At 52.6% G+C, this 19,816-nt stretch overlaps 5 protein-coding genes and 3 non-coding genes across 8 annotated transcripts; 4 read left to right on the forward strand and 4 right to left on the reverse strand.

Moving 5' to 3' along the window:
* Positions 1-1,129: 1,129 nt before the first annotated feature.
* On the forward strand, positions 1,130-2,070 carry BO97DRAFT_242639 (fungal specific transcription factor domain-containing protein). Its single transcript, XM_025690800.1, has 2 exons — positions 1,130-1,589; positions 1,684-2,070. The coding sequence occupies exons 1-2, from the start codon at positions 1,309-1,311 to the stop codon at positions 1,904-1,906; spliced, it is 504 nt and encodes a 167-aa protein (XP_025546824.1). The 5' UTR covers positions 1,130-1,308; the 3' UTR covers positions 1,907-2,070.
* A 465-nt stretch (positions 2,071-2,535) lies between these two features.
* BO97DRAFT_377905 (ion-transporting P-type ATPase SPF1) lies at positions 2,536-6,909 on the forward strand. The gene is made up of 4 exons (XM_025693083.1): positions 2,536-2,711; positions 2,778-6,072; positions 6,127-6,263; positions 6,319-6,909. Coding segments are annotated over exons 1-4 (3,882 nt in total). The 5' UTR covers positions 2,536-2,709; the 3' UTR covers positions 6,767-6,909.
* A 256-nt stretch (positions 6,910-7,165) lies between these two features.
* Positions 7,166-10,206, forward strand: BO97DRAFT_377908 (putative vacuolar segregation protein (Pep7)). The gene is made up of 6 exons (XM_025693084.1): positions 7,166-7,620; positions 7,710-7,732; positions 7,808-8,346; positions 8,413-8,787; positions 8,848-9,076; positions 9,132-10,206. Exons 1-6 carry the CDS (start codon positions 7,333-7,335, stop codon positions 9,766-9,768), a joined length of 2,091 nt encoding a protein of 696 aa, XP_025546826.1. The 5' UTR covers positions 7,166-7,332; the 3' UTR covers positions 9,769-10,206.
* A 3,592-nt stretch (positions 10,207-13,798) lies between these two features.
* BO97DRAFT_t264 lies at positions 13,799-13,871 on the reverse strand. The gene has a single exon. It is a non-coding gene; the product is annotated as a tRNA-Lys (tRNA).
* Positions 13,872-14,161: 290 nt separating this feature from the next.
* BO97DRAFT_t263 lies at positions 14,162-14,234 on the reverse strand. The gene has a single exon. It is a non-coding gene; the product is annotated as a tRNA-Lys (tRNA).
* Positions 14,235-15,145: 911 nt separating this feature from the next.
* BO97DRAFT_t261 lies at positions 15,146-15,218 on the forward strand. The gene has a single exon. It is a non-coding gene; the product is annotated as a tRNA-Lys (tRNA).
* An 87-nt stretch (positions 15,219-15,305) lies between these two features.
* Positions 15,306-17,720, reverse strand: yvc1 (putative potassium ion channel Yvc1). The gene is made up of 5 exons (XM_025700797.1): positions 17,589-17,720; positions 17,189-17,516; positions 16,199-17,133; positions 16,007-16,147; positions 15,306-15,957 (listed from the first exon to the last, which is right to left on the reverse strand). The coding sequence occupies exons 1-5, from the start codon at positions 17,662-17,664 to the stop codon at positions 15,524-15,526; spliced, it is 1,914 nt and encodes a 637-aa protein (XP_025546827.1). The 5' UTR covers positions 17,665-17,720; the 3' UTR covers positions 15,306-15,523.
* A 286-nt stretch (positions 17,721-18,006) lies between these two features.
* On the reverse strand, positions 18,007-19,816 carry BO97DRAFT_377917 (translation initiation factor eIF2 subunit alpha). Its single transcript, XM_025693085.1, has 4 exons — positions 19,558-19,816; positions 19,319-19,481; positions 19,044-19,251; positions 18,007-18,979 (listed from the first exon to the last, which is right to left on the reverse strand). The coding sequence occupies exons 1-4, from the start codon at positions 19,633-19,635 to the stop codon at positions 18,502-18,504; spliced, it is 927 nt and encodes a 308-aa protein (XP_025546828.1). The 5' UTR covers positions 19,636-19,816; the 3' UTR covers positions 18,007-18,501.

Here is a 19,816-nt window from a genome sequence, read left to right on the forward strand (position 1 = left end):
AATAGACAACGCAAGCGACTGTGTAATTACACATGAGTACCGTCTCTTTTGGCTAAACTTGGCGTCAATGAATCTGGGGACATGAGAGTGTTGAATGTAAATTATTTGGCCTACTTTCACCCACATGTGCGCTGGCGTGACCTATAATTAGGCAGCCATGAAAAAATGCGAGCAATTTCCAATAAGGTCGGTTGGATTCTAGCTTCGCAGGCTTGCCCAAGATAGAGCGCCAGCAACTCCGCTCACTTCTCGATTGACACAAACACGGAGTGTTGTAGTAGAATCTCATGCCAACAGATCCGGTGATAGGGTCATCCAATCGTCGCATAGTGAACCTTCAGGTCGATCTTCGGAACACTTGGATGCTAGCTGCCATACAAGCCAAGGCATTGCCTCGTTGACACCAGCAGCTGCCGGCATCTTAGCAGCTTCGGACCTGCAGAGTAATCGTCCTGTTAAGCATTCGTCATCGAAAAATGACTTAATGCCTCTCCGCATTGGGAAATGTTGCACAGTTTGATATCAACTTACAGAAAGGAACCAGTTCAATCGACCGACTATGTCTGCCTGAGCTTGTTGTGATCAATTTTCTTGCCCATGACTTTCAATGTTCGACATATAGCTCCGTCTTCTCAGTATTAGACCCCGTTCTCTTCACGCACACGATATCACATGCTTGCGAGACTAGGCTCAGGAGTTCTGCATGCCTCTGCGTTTGGGCTTTTCTTGCATTCATGTCCGTACATCAATTGGATGCAGGTAATCGCGTATCGACACCCGAACGTTTGCGCATTCTGCACTTGATCGAAACTTCCATAAGTATAGGAGAGAAGCCCGATATGGACCTGCATCTATCTGTTATCAAGAAAACTTCGTATGGTTGTCATGTGGAGCGCTTTCGCCTCTTGTGCCGTCATTTCTCTCAGGGGCCACTTGAAAACTTGCCTTGAGAGCGCATCACATCCTGCCAAGTCAAGCGAGCCATGAGATGGGGCAGATGGTCATCTTCGGGATCTCTTCTGGTTGTGCTATCATTTCGACAAAGAACCCATTCAGCGTACCGAGCAACCGCCATTGTTATCTGAGTACAATTGCGACCTGACTCTACCAGTCAACTATAAGGATCACGTACAGTTTACTATGGAGACAGACCATTACTCCCAGCCCCTGTTCCCGGGCAGTCTCTGATTGACGGAGATTCGTTCCCAGGCTTATGCCGCTTTGTATTCGCCAGGTGCCTTCGAGGAAAGTGATAGTGAGATCTTACAAGCCATTCAAACACTGAATGGACAGCTTGGAGCATGGCGAATGGCTATTTCGCCGAACCATCGTCCCAAGCTTTTCTTCTGTTCTGCCACCGGCGTTGGTCGTGAGGGCGCAAACATGCGGGCGGTGATGCTTCGTCTTGAATTTCACCACTGTCTGGCTTACGTCCATCAGGCGAGTGCTCGGTGCGAGTCATGGGGTCGCCGACCAAGAGTAGAGCTCGAGGGGGTCAGCTCGAGCCTAGAGATTTCTCTGTCAGCGTGTCGATCCTCCTTACAATTCCTGCTTGCGGTGAAGCAGGTTTTGCAACCTAAAGTCTTTTGGTAAGCATTCTAAAACAAAAAAAGGCTTTACCCGTCTGCTTTACGTCGATCTTGCATTTATCTAGGCTTAACCTTCTGACATGGGATCATCCAGGCTTATCGTGTTCTATCCCCTGATTGCTGTGCGGAGAATCCTATGGAGCAACCAGGCGAACCCAAACTCACGGACTGTGGCGAGTGACTTTGCCCTGATTGGTCAGATTTCAGGAATTCTCAATGGCCTAGCCACACAGGCAACACTGCAGAATGAAGGACTGGGGTTTGAAAACCGAGCATGTATTTCATTGCAGACCTTGAACGCGCAGTCCGACATTTAATCACCGAAAGTACCTCAGTGGCTACCAGACAGCGCAGCACGGACATCGCAGCTTGACTCCACCGCATACGGATGCAGGAACATTTAGTAATGTAGCAGTTGTTTCGGTTTGATTGCTCTCACTGTACTATCACATAGTTATTCACCGTTGGCCTTGCGTCTTCTAAGTAGAAGAAACAAATCGATAGGGCAATCTATATTTAGCCGAGTGTTCATGTATTCGCGGCGCCTGTGATCATAATAGATTGTGAAGATGAAGCCCATCATGTTGGTGTCTAAATAGTGCAGTAGATTAAGAAGAGCATCCGGGGGAATGATAGAATTGGTCTTAATGAAAGGCCGCTACGTGCCCTGAGCGTCGCAGAAAGGTTCTTGGATAGCTTTCATGTGAACAATTTGGCTTCAACTTGCCAGTGCGGGAATCTTCGAGGGATAGAATGCGCTGTCTGCAAGTCAGAGTGCATAAGATCAATGCATAGATGAGTAAATGTAGTAATTGCATCATCTCTTATCAACGCGGGCGGGAAAATCCCAGCTCCGTGCGGGCACGTGGCGGCCAATCGCGACCAACGACGGGCCTTCCGTACCTTCACCTTCCGGCGGCGAAATCCCCAAATTTATACCGTTGAGGTGGCTTCTTCGTGCTTTTCCTCTTCATCTCTCATTGTGACATCGGCGCGACATCGGTAGCCCGGATTAGATGGTTTAGGCACTTCCTCTCCTATGCTTACCTACTGAGAGGCATTTTTCCATCTTTTCAAGTTCGCGTCGTTTGACCCGCGTCGTGGTCATTCGAGTGTCATCATGTTGGTTTCGCCCTCGTTAAACTGCATGACATGCTCGTTCGTCTACTAACACCGGTCTCATCATAGGGCAAAACTCGTAGACGATCACCAAATCAAATATGCGTCGCTTCACAATCCCCTACCCACCCAGCTACACACCTACGTTTGGCCTTTCTTGATTATATGGCCGGCGTTCTTTGCCTTCTACCTGTCTCCTGAGCGCTACGATACTTACATCCAAGGCCAGGAATGGACTTTTGTCTGGACTGGCTCCATCATCACGGTTCAATCGCTTCTCTGGCTGATGACCAAATGGAATATCAACATTCAGACCCTGTTCACCGCTACCAAGGCTAGGTCGGTCGATTCTGCCCGCCTTATCAAGGTCATTCCGGCCGCAAACGCCGGCTCCGCTGAAATCTGTCCGTTGGTCGTTGATACCCGTGGTGGAAAGAAGACAATTTCGTTTTTGTTCCAGAAGCGCCGTTTCCTCTTCAACCCCGAGACTCGGTCCTTCGCTCCTCTGTCGTACGTCCTTGATGCAGAGCCCAAGCCTGCGCTCAAGTTCTTTCAGAAGAGCCAAGGTCTTGCCACTAAGGAAGAAATCGACCGCGTTCGGCATCACTATGGAGACAACACATTCGACATCCCAGTCCCCGGTTTCGTTGAGCTCTGGAAGGAGCACGCGGTTGCGCCTTTCTTCGTTTTCCAAATCTTTTGTGTCGGATTGTGGATGTTGGATGAATACTGGTACTACTCCCTGTTCACTCTCTTCATGCTTGTCATGTTTGAGAGCACGGTGGTGTGGCAACGGCAGAGGACTCTCAGCGAGTTTCGGGGTATGAGCATCAAGCCTTATGACGTTTGGGTTTATCGCGAAAAGAAATGGCAGAAGGTCACCAGCGACAAGCTCCTGCCCGGTGATCTCATGTCTGTCAACCGCACCAAGGAAGATGGCGGTGTTGCCTGCGACATTCTCTTGATTGAGGGCAGCGCCATTGTCAATGAGGCGATGCTTTCCGGAGAGAGCACACCTCTCCTGAAGGAGTCGGTTCAACTTCGACCCGGAGACGACTTGATTGAGCCTGATGGACTGGATAAGAATGCATTCGTTCACGGAGGTACCAAGGTCCTGCAAATCACCCATGCAAACACCGCACCTGAAGATCTCGTCTTCAAGAATGACTCGAGCATTCTTCCCACTCCCGATGCTGGTGCGCTGGGTGTCGTTGTCAAGACAGGTTTCGAGACCAGCCAGGGCAGTCTCGTGCGCACAATGATCTACTCCACCGAACGTGTTTCTGCCAATAACGCTGAAGCCCTGCTTTTCATTCTCTTCCTTCTTATTTTCGCCATTGCCGCTTCTTGGTATGTTTGGCAAGAGGGTGTTTCGCAGGATCGCAAGCGGTCAAAGCTCCTTCTGGACTGTGTCTTGATCATCACCAGTGTTGTCCCTCCCGAGCTCCCCATGGAGCTCAGCCTTGCTGTCAATACCAGTCTGGCTGCCTTGAGCAAGTTCGCCATCTTCTGCACGGAACCCTTCCGCATTCCTTTCGCCGGACGCGTGGATGTTGCCTGTTTCGACAAGACCGGTACACTCACTGGCGAAGATCTGGTCGTTGACGGCGTCGCCGGTCTTACCCTGGGTCAGGCCGGTGCTAAGGTTGAATCGGACGGCGCGCACACCGAGCTGGCCAAAGGCGGTAACATTGGACTCGACACTACGCTGGTTCTTGCAAGTGCTCACGCCTTGGTCAAGTTGGATGAGGGCGAAGTGGTTGGTGACCCCATGGAGAAGGCTACTCTGAAATGGCTCGGCTGGACCCTCGGCAAAAATGACATCCTGACTGGGAAAGCTACGCCTGCCACTGGTTCCATCGTTCCCGAATCCGTTCAAGTCGTGAGACGGTTCCAGTTCTCGTCCGCCCTCAAACGTCAGAGCACCATTGCCACTGTTGTCCTTAATGATCACAAGGCACACAAGAAGGTCAGGTCCACTTTCGTCGGTGTGAAAGGTGCTCCCGAGACTATCCGTACCATGCTAGTTGATACTCCACCGGGATACGAAGAGACTTACAAGTACTTCACTCGTAACGGTGCTCGTGTTCTTGCTCTCGCTTATAAGTATCTCTCCCATGAGTCAGAATTCTCTCGCGGTCGCATCAACAACTACACCCGTGAGGATGTCGAATCTGATTTGACCTTTGCCGGTTTCCTTGTCTTGCAGTGCCCTTTGAAGGACGATGCCATTAAGGCCGTCCGCATGCTCAACGAGAGCAGCCATCGTGTTGTCATGATTACCGGTGACAACCCGTTGACTGCTGTCCATGTTGCCCGTCAAGTTGAGATTGTTGACCGTGAGGTCCTGATCCTTGATGCCCCTGAGAATGACAGGTCCGGGACGAGACTGGTCTGGCGGAGCATCGACGACAAAGTCAACATTGATGTCGATCCTACCCAAGCTCTTGACCGTCGCATCTTGGATACTAAGGACATTTGTGTCACCGGTTACGCTTTGGCTAAGTTCAAGGGACAGAAGGCTCTACCCGATCTTCTCCGTCACACTTGGGTTTATGCTCGCGTCTCTCCCAAGCAGAAGGAAGATATTCTTCTGGGCCTCAAGGATGCCGGTTACACGACCCTGATGTGTGGCGATGGTACCAACGACGTGGGTGCTTTGAAGCAAGCTCATGTCGGCGTTGCCCTTCTCAATGGTTCCCCTGAGGATCTTCAGAGGATTGCCGACCATTACCGTACAACGAAGATGAAGGAAATCTACGAGAAGCAGGTTGGTATGATGCAACGTTTCAACCAGCCTGCCCCGCCTGTTCCTCTTCAAATCGCACACTTGTACCCCCCTGGCCCCAGTAACCCCCACTACCAGAAGGCTATGGATCGCGAAGCGCAGCGCAAGGGCGCCTCCAATCCAGGCGCGCAGAACCAGGCAGAAGCAATTCCGACTATTACCTCGCCTGGCGCACAGGCTCTACAGCAGTCCAATACCAACATGACCCCCGAACAACAGCACCGACAACAAGCGGCAGTTAGCGCCGCTGGATTCGCTGACAAGCTTACTACGTCCATGATGGAGCAGGAGCTTGATGACAGCGAGCCTCCGACCCTCAAGCTTGGAGATGCCTCGGTTGCTGCTCCTTTCACCAGTAAGCTTGCCAACGTTATCGCCATCCCCAACATCCTTCGTCAGGGACGCTGCACCCTCGTAGCAACCATCCAGATGTACAAGATTCTCGCCTTGAACTGCTTGATCAGTGCGTACAGTCTGAGTGTTATTTACTTGGATGGTATCAAGTTTGGTGATGGTCAGGTTACTATCAGCGGTATGCTGATGAGTGTCTGCTTCCTCTCCATCTCTCGCGCGAAGGTTAGTGCTGATAACCAACTCAAATGCTTCACCCCTACTAACATGTAAATCTAGTCTGTAGAAGGTCTGTCCAAGGAACGGCCGCAGCCGAACATCTTCAACGTTTACATCATCGGGTCTGTGCTTGGTCAGTTTGCCATTCACATTGTAACCTTGATCTATCTGTCAAACTATGTTTACTCGATCGAACCGTGAGTCATTTTCTTTATCCCACTCCTGGTTGCAGTGATGCTGATAGTCATCTAGGAGACAATCCGATATCGATCTTGAGGGAGATTTCGAGCCGTCGCTTCTCAATAGCGCCATTTACCTGCTCCAGCTTATCCAGCAGATTTCGACCTTCTCTATCAACTACCAGGGCCGTCCCTTCAGAGAGTCGATCCGTGAGAATAAGGCGATGTACTGGGGTCTGGTGGCAGCATCCGGCGTCGCCTTCTCTTGCGCAACCGAGTTCGTTCCCGAATTGAACGAGAAGTTGCGCCTTGTTCCCTTCAGCACCGAATTCAAGGCTACCCTCACTGTCTTGATGGTCTTCGACTATGCTGGATGCTGGATCATTGAGAATGTGCTCAAGAGACTGTTCAGCGACTTCCGGCCGAAAGATATCGCTATCCGCCGGCCGGATCAACTCCAGCGGGAGGTGGAGCGCAAGCGCCAGGAAGCGCTGGAACAGCAGACGGAAACGAAGGTGTAAGAGGTTTTGAGACGATTTAGGATGTTGGGTACATTAGAGAGACCTCTTCTATCATGTCCTGTCTAGATATATACTTTGTTGTAGTGAGAGAGGCCTGGTTATGACTTCGGCCTTGTGGAAGTATGTTCATAGAACGAATGCAGCTTTAGAATTTCGTACACTTTGATTCTCGTGTGACGTAATGAATGAAGTTATCTGTATAAGGCATGAGGCAGCGCGGAATGTGACAAAAGGGGGCATTCCCTGGTTGTGACGAGGGTGTAGTATAGTTGGTTGAAGGCATTTTCTGCCTCAGGTGTGCGGGCCGGCGGGCGACAAGCAAGTTTCCGGCTCTTGTCTGTCACCTTTCCACTTCTACTTCTTTCCTCCTCCCCCCCTTTGAAGCTCCACCTTTCGGGCAAGGCTGCCGCTCAACTGACGCCCACGGTCTCCTCTTAACCACCCACACTCCCCCTTTTGACTAACACTAACTCCCCTCCTTCTCTTTCTTCTCCAAATTGTTCCTCTCACTTTTCTCTGCTCCACGTGGGCTTCTCACTCTCATGCGATCATAGTTCCCAGTCACAATGTCCCGGAGGACGCTGGGTGGAGGTCGTGTTCTAGGCCCCGCGAACGCTCGTTCTCCATCCGCTGCTGCGATCCCGTCTCCGCAACTGAACCACCCAAGGAACCTTGCCTTATCGCCCTCCGCCAGCAGCCTCTCCCTCAGTTCCCAGGCGTCCGCTTCTCAGATTTCGTCCGATGCCCAAGACTTAACCTCGCGCATCTCCCTCGACAATGGCTCCACCGCGATACCAGCCGCTCCGGCGGCTGCCGGAGCTCAGCTGGTCTGTCCGATTTGCAGTGAAGAGATGGTACGGACAAGCATGCTTCCCAAAGCCCCCCAGCGCTTCCCCAGCAGATACAGCAGAAATGAAACTGACGGTATACTTGAACCTACCAGGTGACGCTACTTCAATTGAACAGGTACTTTGCGCCGTTGACTTGAATCTCTGCGCCGACACATAAGCTAATCCATCTCTCCCATGCTCGCTCCGCTAGACACATCGATGACGTACACCAAAACCTGGAAGACGATCGACAGGATGAAGTTAAGGACTGGTTCAAGACCCAGATGGACAAGGCGAAGCGATTCCAGCCTCTTGCCGTACTGAATCAGAAACTCAAGGGGCTCGACGTGTTCGAGTCGAACGAGAATCTCCAACTGCCGTTCGTGGGCCCGAGTCGCGCGTCGGCCGGCCCGGCCGGCTCGACACCACATTCACATTCGAATCCCCCGCCGCCGTTGCCGTCGTCGTCGTTGTCGGAGAGATCGCTTGATCCGGATGATATTATCACGAAGGAACATTGGCAGGGGCGGAGTCTGTTCGATTCGTGCTTGGAACCCTCGTGCGGGAAGCGGCTCAATGCGACGAATGGCTGCGTCAATTGTCGGAAGTGCGGAAAGCTGTTCTGCGAGGAGCATACGATGTATCAGATGAAGCTGTCGAGGTCGGCGCAACATGAGCCGGTGAGGGGGCTGTGGTGTCGGGTTTGTGAGACTTGCTACAAGTCGAGGGAGGGGTATAATGATCATACCGGTATTCTTCTGCTTCTAGTGGTTGCGTGGGTAGGGAGGCTCTGGGGGAGGCTGACAGCTTCAATAGGTTTGACTCGAGACCGGATGGATGAATTCAAGGCGGTGCGGAAACAAACGGTCGACAAAGCTCTGCTGGAGGTATCACGTCTGGAGAAGCGTCTGACGCGACTGACACAGCTGTTGGCAAGCTTGCCTGTGGATCAGATCCAGTCAAATGCCAACAAGCTGTGGTCGCTCTCGTGGCAGGGCGACCAACGGAAAGCCCTGGAGCAAACGATTGTCAGCTGGCAGGACGATGCGAGCGTTCTTCGTTGTCCCTTCTGCCAGCAGGAATTCTCTAGCTACTCTTTTCGGAGACACCACTGCAGAACTTGCGGGCGAGTCGTATGCGGTGATCCCGCAACGGCCTGCTCCACTGAGGTGCCCTTGACTATATCGTCTCGTACGTTTGCCTTTGCATTCTACCGCGGAGAATACGAGCTTACCAGATTTGTAATGGCAGACACGGCACTCGCAACAACACCTGCTGAGAAGTCGGATCGCGCAGGCGTGATCAATGTTGACGTCCGGCTCTGTGAGGACTGTCGATCGACTTTGTTTGACCGACGTGACTTTGAAGCTGAACTACTCCGAAAGCCCCCCGCGGTGAGGGCATATGAGAATCTAACACAGTTCGAACGAGGCATTCGACTCCTGTTGCCGAAATTCCAGAAGCTTCTAACAGCTTTGCAGTATGTATCATTGGGCATTCCGCTTGAGTTAAGGCAACACTGACTTTCGTGGCAGAGACCCTCGACGGCCCCCGTCGTCAGCACAAATCGCAGAAGCTTCCAAGGTCCGTAAACGCCTCACGGACTCTTTTGCACAGTATGATGTCGCTGCTAGGCGTGTCCGGGATATGCCTACCGAGTCACCAACGCAACAACGTCTGCAAAAGGCCATCTATCAGCAGGCGAGCAACTTCTTACATCTACATATGTTGCCGTTGAAGACGCTACCGAAGCTGCTCAAGCACGCCACACCCAATGGACGATTACCCGGCCCCAGTAGTACCCCAGGAAGTCCCATTCAGGACCCAGTCGGCAGTCCCCGACGGCCCGAGTCCGCTTTGGCCTCGATTAAATACGGCAGCATCGCAGCCAGCGCAAGCACCAGCAGCCTCACCAGCGACACCAGCAGCGCTGTTTCCGCGCTGGAAGCGGAGGAGAAAGCACTCCGGGAGCGGCTGATTGTCCTTGAGGAACAGAAGTTCTTTGTGTCGGAGATGATCGCGGATGCGAACCGGCGTCGCAAGTTCGATGAGGTCAGCAGTCTGGCGATGAATGTCGAGGACCTCACGCGAGAGATAGACCGGGTCAATGGCATGCTGGATGGCTTAGACTTTGAGGGTGTCTACACCGGCAATCGTCAGCAGACTAATTGATATTGGTTTTTATGCTTTTGATAATTGGCTTCCCATATCAGGGGCCTTGAGACCTCCACGAATCCTTGCAATTTCTGAGTTCGAGCCCTGTGCAGGCACGGCGTTGGGCGGGTCGTTTTGGTTTGCGTTGAAGATGCATAGCATGGGCGTTTTGTATGTATGTATGAATGTATGCATGCGTGATTGGATGGTGGACTAGCTTGTCGAATTGAGGACTCGGATTTTCATTGAGTGGAGTAATGTACAGCGTGTATCGTTATGCTGGGTCAAGCAGTTCGGAGATGTTGCAGGAGGCCAGCGGTTGCATTGCGGTTGCATTGCGGTTGCAGCGACATTTGCCTTCTTTCCCTCTCTTCCTCTCTTCTTCCAGCATGGCACCTCTATCGCGGCCGAGGACTATCCATCCTACCAATTCTCTCCTTCTGGTCTTCCCGCTGGATCACACCCTCAATCATCCACCCATCCACGCAACCCAATTCCTTCCTTATGAGAAGCTGCACGCCACACGGAGACCCCCGGGCCCGAAGCCCGACCCTCCCGCTGCAATTCTCCCCCTCCCCTCCGCCCAAATCCCAACCCAAGCTAGAGCTAAAACTAAACCAGTAGTAGGTAGACGCGCTCCACCCACCCTCCCACGAATCGATCATCCATGATCCATGCCCAACCCACTCCTCAGGTACTTACGGTAGTTATCTAGGTACTGTACAGCGATTGACGAATACAGACGTAGCACGACCGATCCCAACCCAGCCAGTGACCAGGACACACGTGGCGCAGCCCAGCCCAGCCCAGCCAGCCCAAAGTGGAAAAAATGGCGAGTCTAAACATTTCACGCCCCATTGTCTTTACTGTTGCTGTAATTGAAGAGGGGTTGGTAAGTAGATATGGGATTGGGTGGTCTTCGTTTTAGTGGGTGAGTGGTAGGAGCAGGTAGGTAGTTCTTTTAGTTCTGACAAGGGTGGCTAGGTTTGTTTCGGAGGGTATTCGCTTTTCTTTCTTTGTTTCTTTCTTCTCTTCATCTTCTTCTTCGATCCTATTCTTCTTCTCCTTAACTCATTCTTGTGTGCTGTGTTGACGACGTCATATTGAGCTAGACACAGATACAGATACACAATTCCCTTGTGGATTGAGTAAAGTGCGGGGCCTTCATACCTCCTTCTCTCCTCCACGAGTAAAAGTCACCCTGGCTGGCGGTGCACGCAGTGGCTTGGTTTCGCTTTGTTTCGGCTGCTACGACTCGCTGCCTTGGGTTGGTGTGGTGGTGCCTGGTGAGGTGTTCACTAGGGCTCCGTACAGTAGTTGGTTCTCCTGCGTGCGGGGTTTCTTGAGGCGCTGAGGAGGAGGAGGGGGGTTCCTGCATTGCTTTTATTGCGCTATCTCGGTTCATCGGGGCTGTATGTTGTGGGAGAACGGTGGATTGAGGTAGACTGTTTTGGCTGCTTGCTTGCGTGTCTCTCTGTCTGTCTATCTGTGCGTGTGCGTGTGCGTGTGCGTGTGTGTGCACTTTGGACTCTATTTAATACCCTGCCTACCCAACTCGTATCTCCCACTCGCTCTTATCCTACGGGCTCACGAAGACGGGCTGCTGCTCGTTCGCTTACATTACCTACTATATACACCCCAGCTACAGCAACCTACATCTACACAAATCGAGCTCTTCAAAGCGGACACGAACGAAAAATGACCGACCCCCCCAAAGACAAACTAGAGGTCGCCCTCTTCATGGCCGCCTCCCAAGGCTACGACACCATCGTGACGCTCCTCCTCGGCACGCCGGGCGTGCAACTCGAATGCAAGGACGAAACGGGCCGCACGCCGTTCTTCTGGGCCGCCGCGCAGGGCCACGACAAGGTCCTGCAGCTGCTGCTGGGCACGGGCGCAGTGGATGTGAATGTGCGTGAGACTGGCGGGCGCGAGCAGTCGGCGCTGTGCGCTGCCGTCGAGGGCGGGCACGAGGTCGTCGTGGCGAGGTTGTTAGGCGCCGGCGCGGACTGTCAGGTCGCCGATGGGAAGGGGAAGACGGCGCTGGGGTATGCGGTTAGCATAGACAACCCTGCGGTGTGTTTGACGGTCGTGGCAGCGTTGGTTGGGGCGGGCGCCAAGGTTGATGTGAGGAATGACGGCGGGGAGGTGCCGCTGATTGTTGCGGTTGAGAGGGGGCTTGCGGGGGTGGTGGAGGTTTTGGTGAAGGCTGGGGCGGATGTTGATGGGAGGGATGGGAGGGGGGTCAGGGCGCTGGAGGTTGCGGTTGCGAGGGGAGATGCGGAGGTTGTTGGGTTGTTGGTTGATGCTGGGGCGGATCCGAATGGGGATGCGGGGGTTAAGGAGGGGGAGGAGGGGGAGGACGGTGGTGGAGGAGGAGGAGAAGGGAAGGTGCCGCCGTTGTCGGTGGCGGTGGAGAAGGGGAATGAGACGGTTGTGCAGTTGCTGCTTAGGGCCGGGGCGAACCCTGATGCTAAGGATCTTGCGGGTCGTGCACCGTTGTCGGTGGCTGTCGAGAAGGGAAATGAGACGATTGCGCAGCTCTTGCTCAAGGCGAATGCCAATCCGGATGTCAAGGATGGGGATGGACGGCCGCCGTTGCTGTGGGCGGTGGAGAAGGGGTCCGAAGAGGTCGTGCGCTTGCTTATTGCGTCGCGGAGGGTCAATCTCAATATTGCGGATGATGCAGGACGGTCAGCTTTGTGGTTGGCGGCGCGGATGGGTTCGTTGTCGATCGTACGGTTGCTGGTTAGATACGGTGCAGACTTGGAGGCTCGGCCTGTGGAGTCTGAGGACGGGCAGCAGCCGCAGCTACCATGCGGGACGGCCTCGTATCAGGCTGGTCGACACGGTCATTTCGACGTGGTCAAGTATTTGCTGAAGAAGGGGGCGGATATCAATGCCCCGGCTCGAGGCCTATCGCTCCTGATGTCCCTGGTCCTGCATGACCGGGGCAAGAGAGGACGGAAGATGATCCAGATGCTCCTTGACGCAGGTGCAGACGCTAACACGCAAGATACCTCCGGACGAACGATCCTAGACATCGCAGCAACGGACGGCGACGTGGAGCTGGCTAAGATCGCACTCGACAATGATGTGGAATTGGAGACCACTGCCAAAGACGGCATGACGGCCTTGCACCGCGCGGTCATTAACCGCCACGACCACATCATGGATATGCTTCTTGACTACGGTGCCGACCCCGAGGCCCAGGACGGAAACGGGGATACACCTCTGCACTTCGCGGCCGCCAGTGGTCGCCGGAATCTGTTCGAGCTGTTCCTGGAGAAGTCGCCGGACATCAACGTAACCAATTTCTCGGGCGAGAGTCCCCTGCACAAAGCCGTCCAGCGCGGCCGTCGGAAAATGGTGGAGTACATGATACGCAACGGGGCTGATCTCGAAATCCGCGACGACTACCAGCGGACACCATTACATAAAGCAGTAGGAGCAGAGAACCATGTCATGAGATTGCTGGTCAACAAGGGCGCTCACGTGCAGGCGAAGGACATGTTCGGGCAGACGGCGCTGCATATGGCGGCCGAGGCCGGGTTGGCCGACGATGTGTACTTCCTGCTGGGTCATGGTTTGGCCGGCAACTTACCGGATGATCGTGGCCGGACAGCATGGGAGCTGGCAGCTAAGAAGGGTAGGAAGGAAGTGGTGGCCGTCTTCAAGAGGATGGAGTTGCTGGCTCCGAAGCAGGATGGAGATTCTTCAGAAGGGTGACGGGGGTGCTGGTCAAATAGAGATAGGAGTCAATGGGCTGTATGTATGTATCATCTTTCGTGTTGATTAGCGCATGTACGGGTTGTGATAATGAAGAGGAAGCAGGGTACCTTATCATGACGCTGGAGGTTGTCATATGTGTAACATCGAAGGCGTGCGGCAGCTCCATCCGAACCATGGGCAGCGGGAGAACAAGGTTCAGTCTTATGGTTCGAGATCGAGATCAAGCGCCGCATGTTTACCTTGCAGGAATGCAATTGAAGGCTCTTGCCAACCATTGATAGGCGAGGTACAAAAACTGAATTGAACAAAAAGTGAAAGCCCAACGCGGGGGTTGAACCCGCAACCTTGAGATTAAGAGTCTCACGCTCTGCCGATTGAGCTAGCCGGGCTGGTTGTTGAAAAACCTTTCCTTCTAAAGGTATATGACTTGAGAATGAAGAAGAATCGTGAAAAGCTAAATGGTCTTGTCATGCCGGAGAGCGAGAGGGACTCCTCTGCCATGGGAGGTTAACCGGTTGATAGAGGAATCTTGCCGGTGGTAGCTTTGACCTCAAACTAGGCGGTACGTCCAGGCTCAGTCTGCCTCAGGAGGGCAAATTTCAATTCCCTATCCTCGACATTAGTTAGGCAGTGCCACAAGGGGGAAAAAAATGATCGATGAGTTGCTCAAAAAAAGTAAAGCCCAACGCGGGGGTTGAACCCGCAACCTTGAGATTAAGAGTCTCACGCTCTGCCGATTGAGCTAGCCGGGCTGATTTGTTGAAGGCAATTTGTACTGTTTGCCTCATATTCAACACAACAAAGACAGTGTCGCCGTGATGGAGCGAAGTGGGCGCCATATCACGGCAGGATCTTTAACCATCAGTATTGAGCATTGCGGCCCAGGCTCCATACTAATGCACATGCATGTAGCCGACTCGCATACAGGCCTGACTCGGTGGCTTGGCTGCACATATCAACCCGGGTTGGAACAGAGAAAGGTGCTCGAGGACAACCGTAAAGGCGGCTCGGCTAGCTTTGGTCTTGTGCATGGGATACGATCATCTGGACTGCGCCAACCTGGGTTTGAGCTGGGCTTGAGAAGGTATTCATACGTAGCATATTCCCGTTGCCCTGCGTGGGCACAGGGCATGGTGGCACCGTGGCATCCGTGTTGTCATGTCGGGCTTGATCTGGCTGTGGTGATGCATGTGGTACTGCTATGCGTGGTAGGACTCGTGTGCCCACCTTGTTTTTGACGATGCTCTTGTGCTTTAAGCTTTATCATCCAGTGTACGTCAATGTTGAGTAGCTTTGGTGCTCGATGTGTGCACTTGCCTTCGTGGCTCACAGTGATGTCAGAGGTAGGTTGTGGTTGGAATGCGAGTCGACACGTGGATATATAGTTCCCGGGGACTCGATCAAGATATGATCGGACCAAGATCGGTCTCAAACTGTACGGCAAGAAGCGATGAGGTAGCTGCCCACGCATTGATAGTGGTAGCCACTAAAAGGATGCTGGAACGAACAAATCCAGTGAGTAGCTTGAGGGGTGATGTGTTGTTTATCTCATTGCCTCAATACCAAGACCACTTGCAGGAGCATTAAGCCCGATTCGGTGGCGTGCATGACTAGCACTGTTGTATAATATAAAGCCAAGCACACAGTCAAGATTCAACAACCGGCCCGGCTAGCTCAATCGGCAGAGCGTGAGACTCTTAATCTCAAGGTTGCGGGTTCAACCCCCGCGTTGGGCTTTCACTTTTGCCTTTTAATTTTTATTATTTTTTTTTTTACCATTCCTCCTTCTGCCATAGACAACCTGGACATCAGGATTGAGCAGGACTAGTATTTCTTCTTCTACCCCAGCTACACACGAAGACACTGAAATACACCGAGCCCACACTTATCCGCAACCAAAACGACAGAAACACACAGCAATATGAAATTCCCATCTACAGCCCTGAATGATCGGCACCCGCCACGCTACACCAACTCAACAACATACAAATCGATACTCCAAGAAGGGAATAACGACACGTTCGACTGTGCGAGGTCCGCTCTACTCCTCGCCTAGCATAGTCGAACTTGACTCTCCGATCACCATTGCCCGTTTAGCTTTATCCTCGGTCAATTGCCGAACAGTCTCGGTCAAGGCCACCACCTGCTCTTTCAACTGCACGAGCTCAGCAGTGGTACTGTCAACCTCCAGATTCGGTGCAGTTTCCTGAACGGACTGTCTCCAGACATCGTCGATGTCGAAATTCACCTCTCCAGCGGCATGTTCCCATTCCTGAACACTGTCATCATCTTCCGCTCCATTTCGCCGGTTCCATATGATCCGCCTAGCGTCCCGGACTTCCAAAAATGCAGTGACCAGAAGGATTGGTGAGTAAATTATACCCATTATGACATCGTTCACTTTAGCATAGTACTGCCGTGGCAACCACCACTCGAATGGGAGAACCAAGAAGATGATCTCGAGAAGGTTGAAGGCTTGATAGGGGCGTTAGCCACAGCCCGCACCCAGAAAGATTGGACTTACGAGGTATGAAGACATTCTCATCCGGAGCTCGGACGAATTGCATGGTTTTCTGCGCAAACGTGGCCATGTACTCGTCAATGGCATTGCCAGAGATGTCCTCATATGCACTATTATACAATGCAATGAGGATATTCAACAAGACTAGCAATATTTAGTCGCCACAGACAGACAGGAGGTGAGTAGGGTACTCACTCGTCATAACCACGAAATTGAAGAGGTAGTAAAGGATAATACCAAAGGGAAAGGCAAAATCCTCGAAGGTGCCGAATTCAGGACTCTGCATGATACTGTTCGCCATGCCCTGGATGATACTTCTTGTGATTGGGATATCGTTGTCCACCTGAGCCATTCCCATGAATGCCTGGAAGAACCCTGCCAAAACGACAAAGAGAAGGGCAAAGAAGATCAAACTCTCCTTCATCATGACCCGGAGTACCACAAACATGGCACCGAAGAACCGGAACGAGTCGAGATAGAGCATCATGCGCATCCAGAACATTGGCCCCGCGAAAGCTAAAAAGTTGTAACTGAGCTCATTGAATTTCTGCCGCTCAGCATCATGCACAGACGGCGAATGAGCCAATGCCACAATCCGTAGAACAAAGGAAACGACCAAGATGGAATAGAGGGTGGAATTGAAGACATTCCAGAAATCAATGTAATGCCGGCCTACCTTCCACACCTTGGCGATTTCATCACAAACAAATGCCAGAGTCATCACGTAAAGGACACCCTCCACGACATCCAGATCCCCGGAGGGGTTGACCGTGTTGATGACTTGGGTGTATAGGCCGAGGTACACAAGGGAGAAGAGAATCTGACAGACATTCTGGTAAAGTGGTGTCCGCATACGATCCGGGTGGAAATGGACCCTGAAACTAGTATTGTCTCTCTCCTGATAGGGCACAAAGTTGGTTGGGTTGCCCTCCTGCTGGCAAAACCAACCATTCCAGAGGTATCGAATACACTTCTGATACCCCGAAGAGCCAATCACCCTGAGGGCATGGAGATCGACTGCGCGCTCAATGACATTGGCTGGCACCTTCTCCTCGCCATCAAGGAAGATCGAATACCGTTTGAGCAGAACATGAGCAAGAAGAGTATCTTGATCTTCTTCATTCTCGATTCTGGAAGCAATCAGCACGGCCATCCAGCATTGTTGCGATACGGCAGATACCATACATGCGCTTTGCGATGACCTCGCACGCGAGAGCTCGCCGTTCATGCAGGTCTGAATCCCAGAGCTCCTCCCGAGCTTGGATCTTGAACCAGCGCAGACAGACTAGGAGGCAGAAGGGAACGCAGGCCCGCAGTTCATCGCCTCCCGCCTGACAAGCGGTCCGGACGACATTTTTGGTGATGATTCGACTGTTGGGGGCAGTGAGGGCATCTTCGTCAACCTCACACGAAACGACCTGCTCAATCTGGTATTTCAGGCGAAGCGCAATCCTAGTCACCTCTTTGGAAGGGCAAGTAGAAGAGACTTGATCGTCCGTGTAGGCGGGAAGCACTATCATGCCTGTTAGCTGCCCGACCTCGACCTCGTATTCCCACACCGAGTTTCACAAATGACATGACGTACAACGGTGCCGCTCCATATGCAGACGATGCCGGGTTTGCGCACTGTCGGTGTTGAATATATCCCTCCAATGACCCATCTTGCCAAAGTGATCGACAGATAGAAGCAGTCGAACGATGATTGGGATGAAGAAGGAGTCGAGGATTAGAGGAAAATTGAATGAATGGATAGTAGACTAGCCGGTATGCTTAAAACGGCGTCTTAGTCCGAATGAGTCGAGCATCCCGTGTGCCCCACCAATTTACTCTCAATGACCAGCCGCCCAAGAATTGCAACTACATTCAGAAATTCGCATCATGGATGGATTGATGTATCACCACATTTGAGGTAAGTTGTATGGAGAAGTTACTAAACTAGAACAGTTCGGTTGCACTATAGCCAATTGCCCACGTGGAATCGAGCCCTAGCTAGCTACGAATGCGTGGTTGGAAAACTTATCCTATGCCTCGAAGCATCCACGCCCAGAAAGAAAGGAACAGCGAAAAAGGGATTTTGAGTCAGTGTCTGAAATGGCCACTGGCGTGATCGTAGATCAAAAAAGCTTATGTACACCAGAATCTGTAAAGCTACTCTCGGTCGGAGCCCAGTCATCAACAGAGAGTCAAGCAACAGCTACTGGCTTCCTCAACGCATGAGGCTGAAGGATTGCCCTCTTTCTCCTCATATGGTCTCGACCATCGCCGATGATCTCGATTCGCCCCGTCGCGCATCAAACCGTATCTCCGTCTCATAAAATCGTGTCACGTCCAAAAACTCTATTGAACTTTTCCGATCCGTGTCCATCGTACTCAACATTGCCCTGTGATACTATTAGTCACAGTTCGTTAGACGAACTGTTGTTTCTTCCACCATCCACCATCATTCGAGCAAGCCCGTGGGCCATCAGACGGTATCAGTCGGCGTATCCACGCGCGATTTACTCAACAACACCCTCATCGCTCTCAGAGTCATTCTCATCACCGCTGATCTCCATGTTCTCACGCTCACGCTTCTCCATGAGCTCCTGGAGGGCAGCATCATCGTGCTCAGTGACGGCCTTGGGAGCCATCTTGACAGTGCAGCCACCGCCAGCCTCCTTGATATTGGCCTCGATCCGTTGAATGGCCTCTTCAAGCTGCTGAATACCAACGGCCTTATCCAAGCACTGGCTGGTCAGGACGTAGAGCGGTGGGGCAACCAGCTTGACCTTGATCTGGCTTTCGGCGGTGTTCTGGGCCTCAGCGGTGCGGAGGGCCTCCTTGACCGCGTCGATGCCATCGTAGCCGAAGCAAGTAACCTCGATATCGGCACGGACCTTGGTGGGGTGAGGGGTAAGTCTCTTGCTGATATAATGCGTCAACTCCTTCTTGACGGCCTCGCTGGGGAACTCGACTTCGTTCCACACGTCGGGGTTACTAAGATTATCATAAGCCACACGGTTCAGTATTGACATCATTGCCCACCCCAGTGAAACCTTACGTGATGGAGATCTTGAAGGCGTCGTGCGAGTGGCCATATTTGCGGTTCAGGGGCCATCCGATCTGCTGGTATAGGGTCTCGAGAGGTGTCTGGGTGGCCTCGGCAACATGGCGCATGATGGAGTGCACGGCCTTGCTCTTGTTGTATCTTTCCTCACACTTAATAACATCCTCAGGGGAGACTCGTCGCTTGGAGAGATCGATATAACCTGATGGCGGGAAACAAAGAGATGTCAGCGGGACCCCGCTCGACGACGACCAGTGAGTTGCCCTTACCCTTCTCCTTGTCCACACGGAGGACGATGACGACCTCGTTACGGCCGATACGGATGAGCTTCTGGATACTGCGGATACGTCTGCGCGACAATTCGGAGAGCAGGATCATGCCGTCGATGTTGTCATATTCAAGAAGCTTCACGTATGCGCCCATTTCGGCGATCTGGGGGGTTGCAGAGCCGCAGAAGTCAGCCTGGTGCTCCAGCCATCACTTTGATCTGACTCAAGCAGATGCGTACCTGCTTAACATTGACCATGACATAGCTGTCCACCTCCGGATACTTCTCCTCGTAAAAACGGGAATTTGTCAACGACATTTTCGGCGGGGTTGCGCCTTGGGCTAGGCAAAGCTTTGATCGGATTCGGGGGGCGGATGAGGGCCGAAAGGAAATGGGATAAACCGAGACTAGATGGTCTCGAGTCGATGTTGCCGTTGAAAGCACCGAGGTGGGAGTGAGGGTGTTGTGAGATGGGGTAACGAGGATTGCCACTTAATCG

This window comes from Aspergillus homomorphus (assembly GCF_003184865.1).
Source record: "Aspergillus homomorphus CBS 101889 unplaced genomic scaffold BO97scaffold_60, whole genome shotgun sequence".
In the NCBI taxonomy this organism is placed as follows: Eukaryota; Fungi; Ascomycota; class Eurotiomycetes; order Eurotiales; family Aspergillaceae; genus Aspergillus; species Aspergillus homomorphus.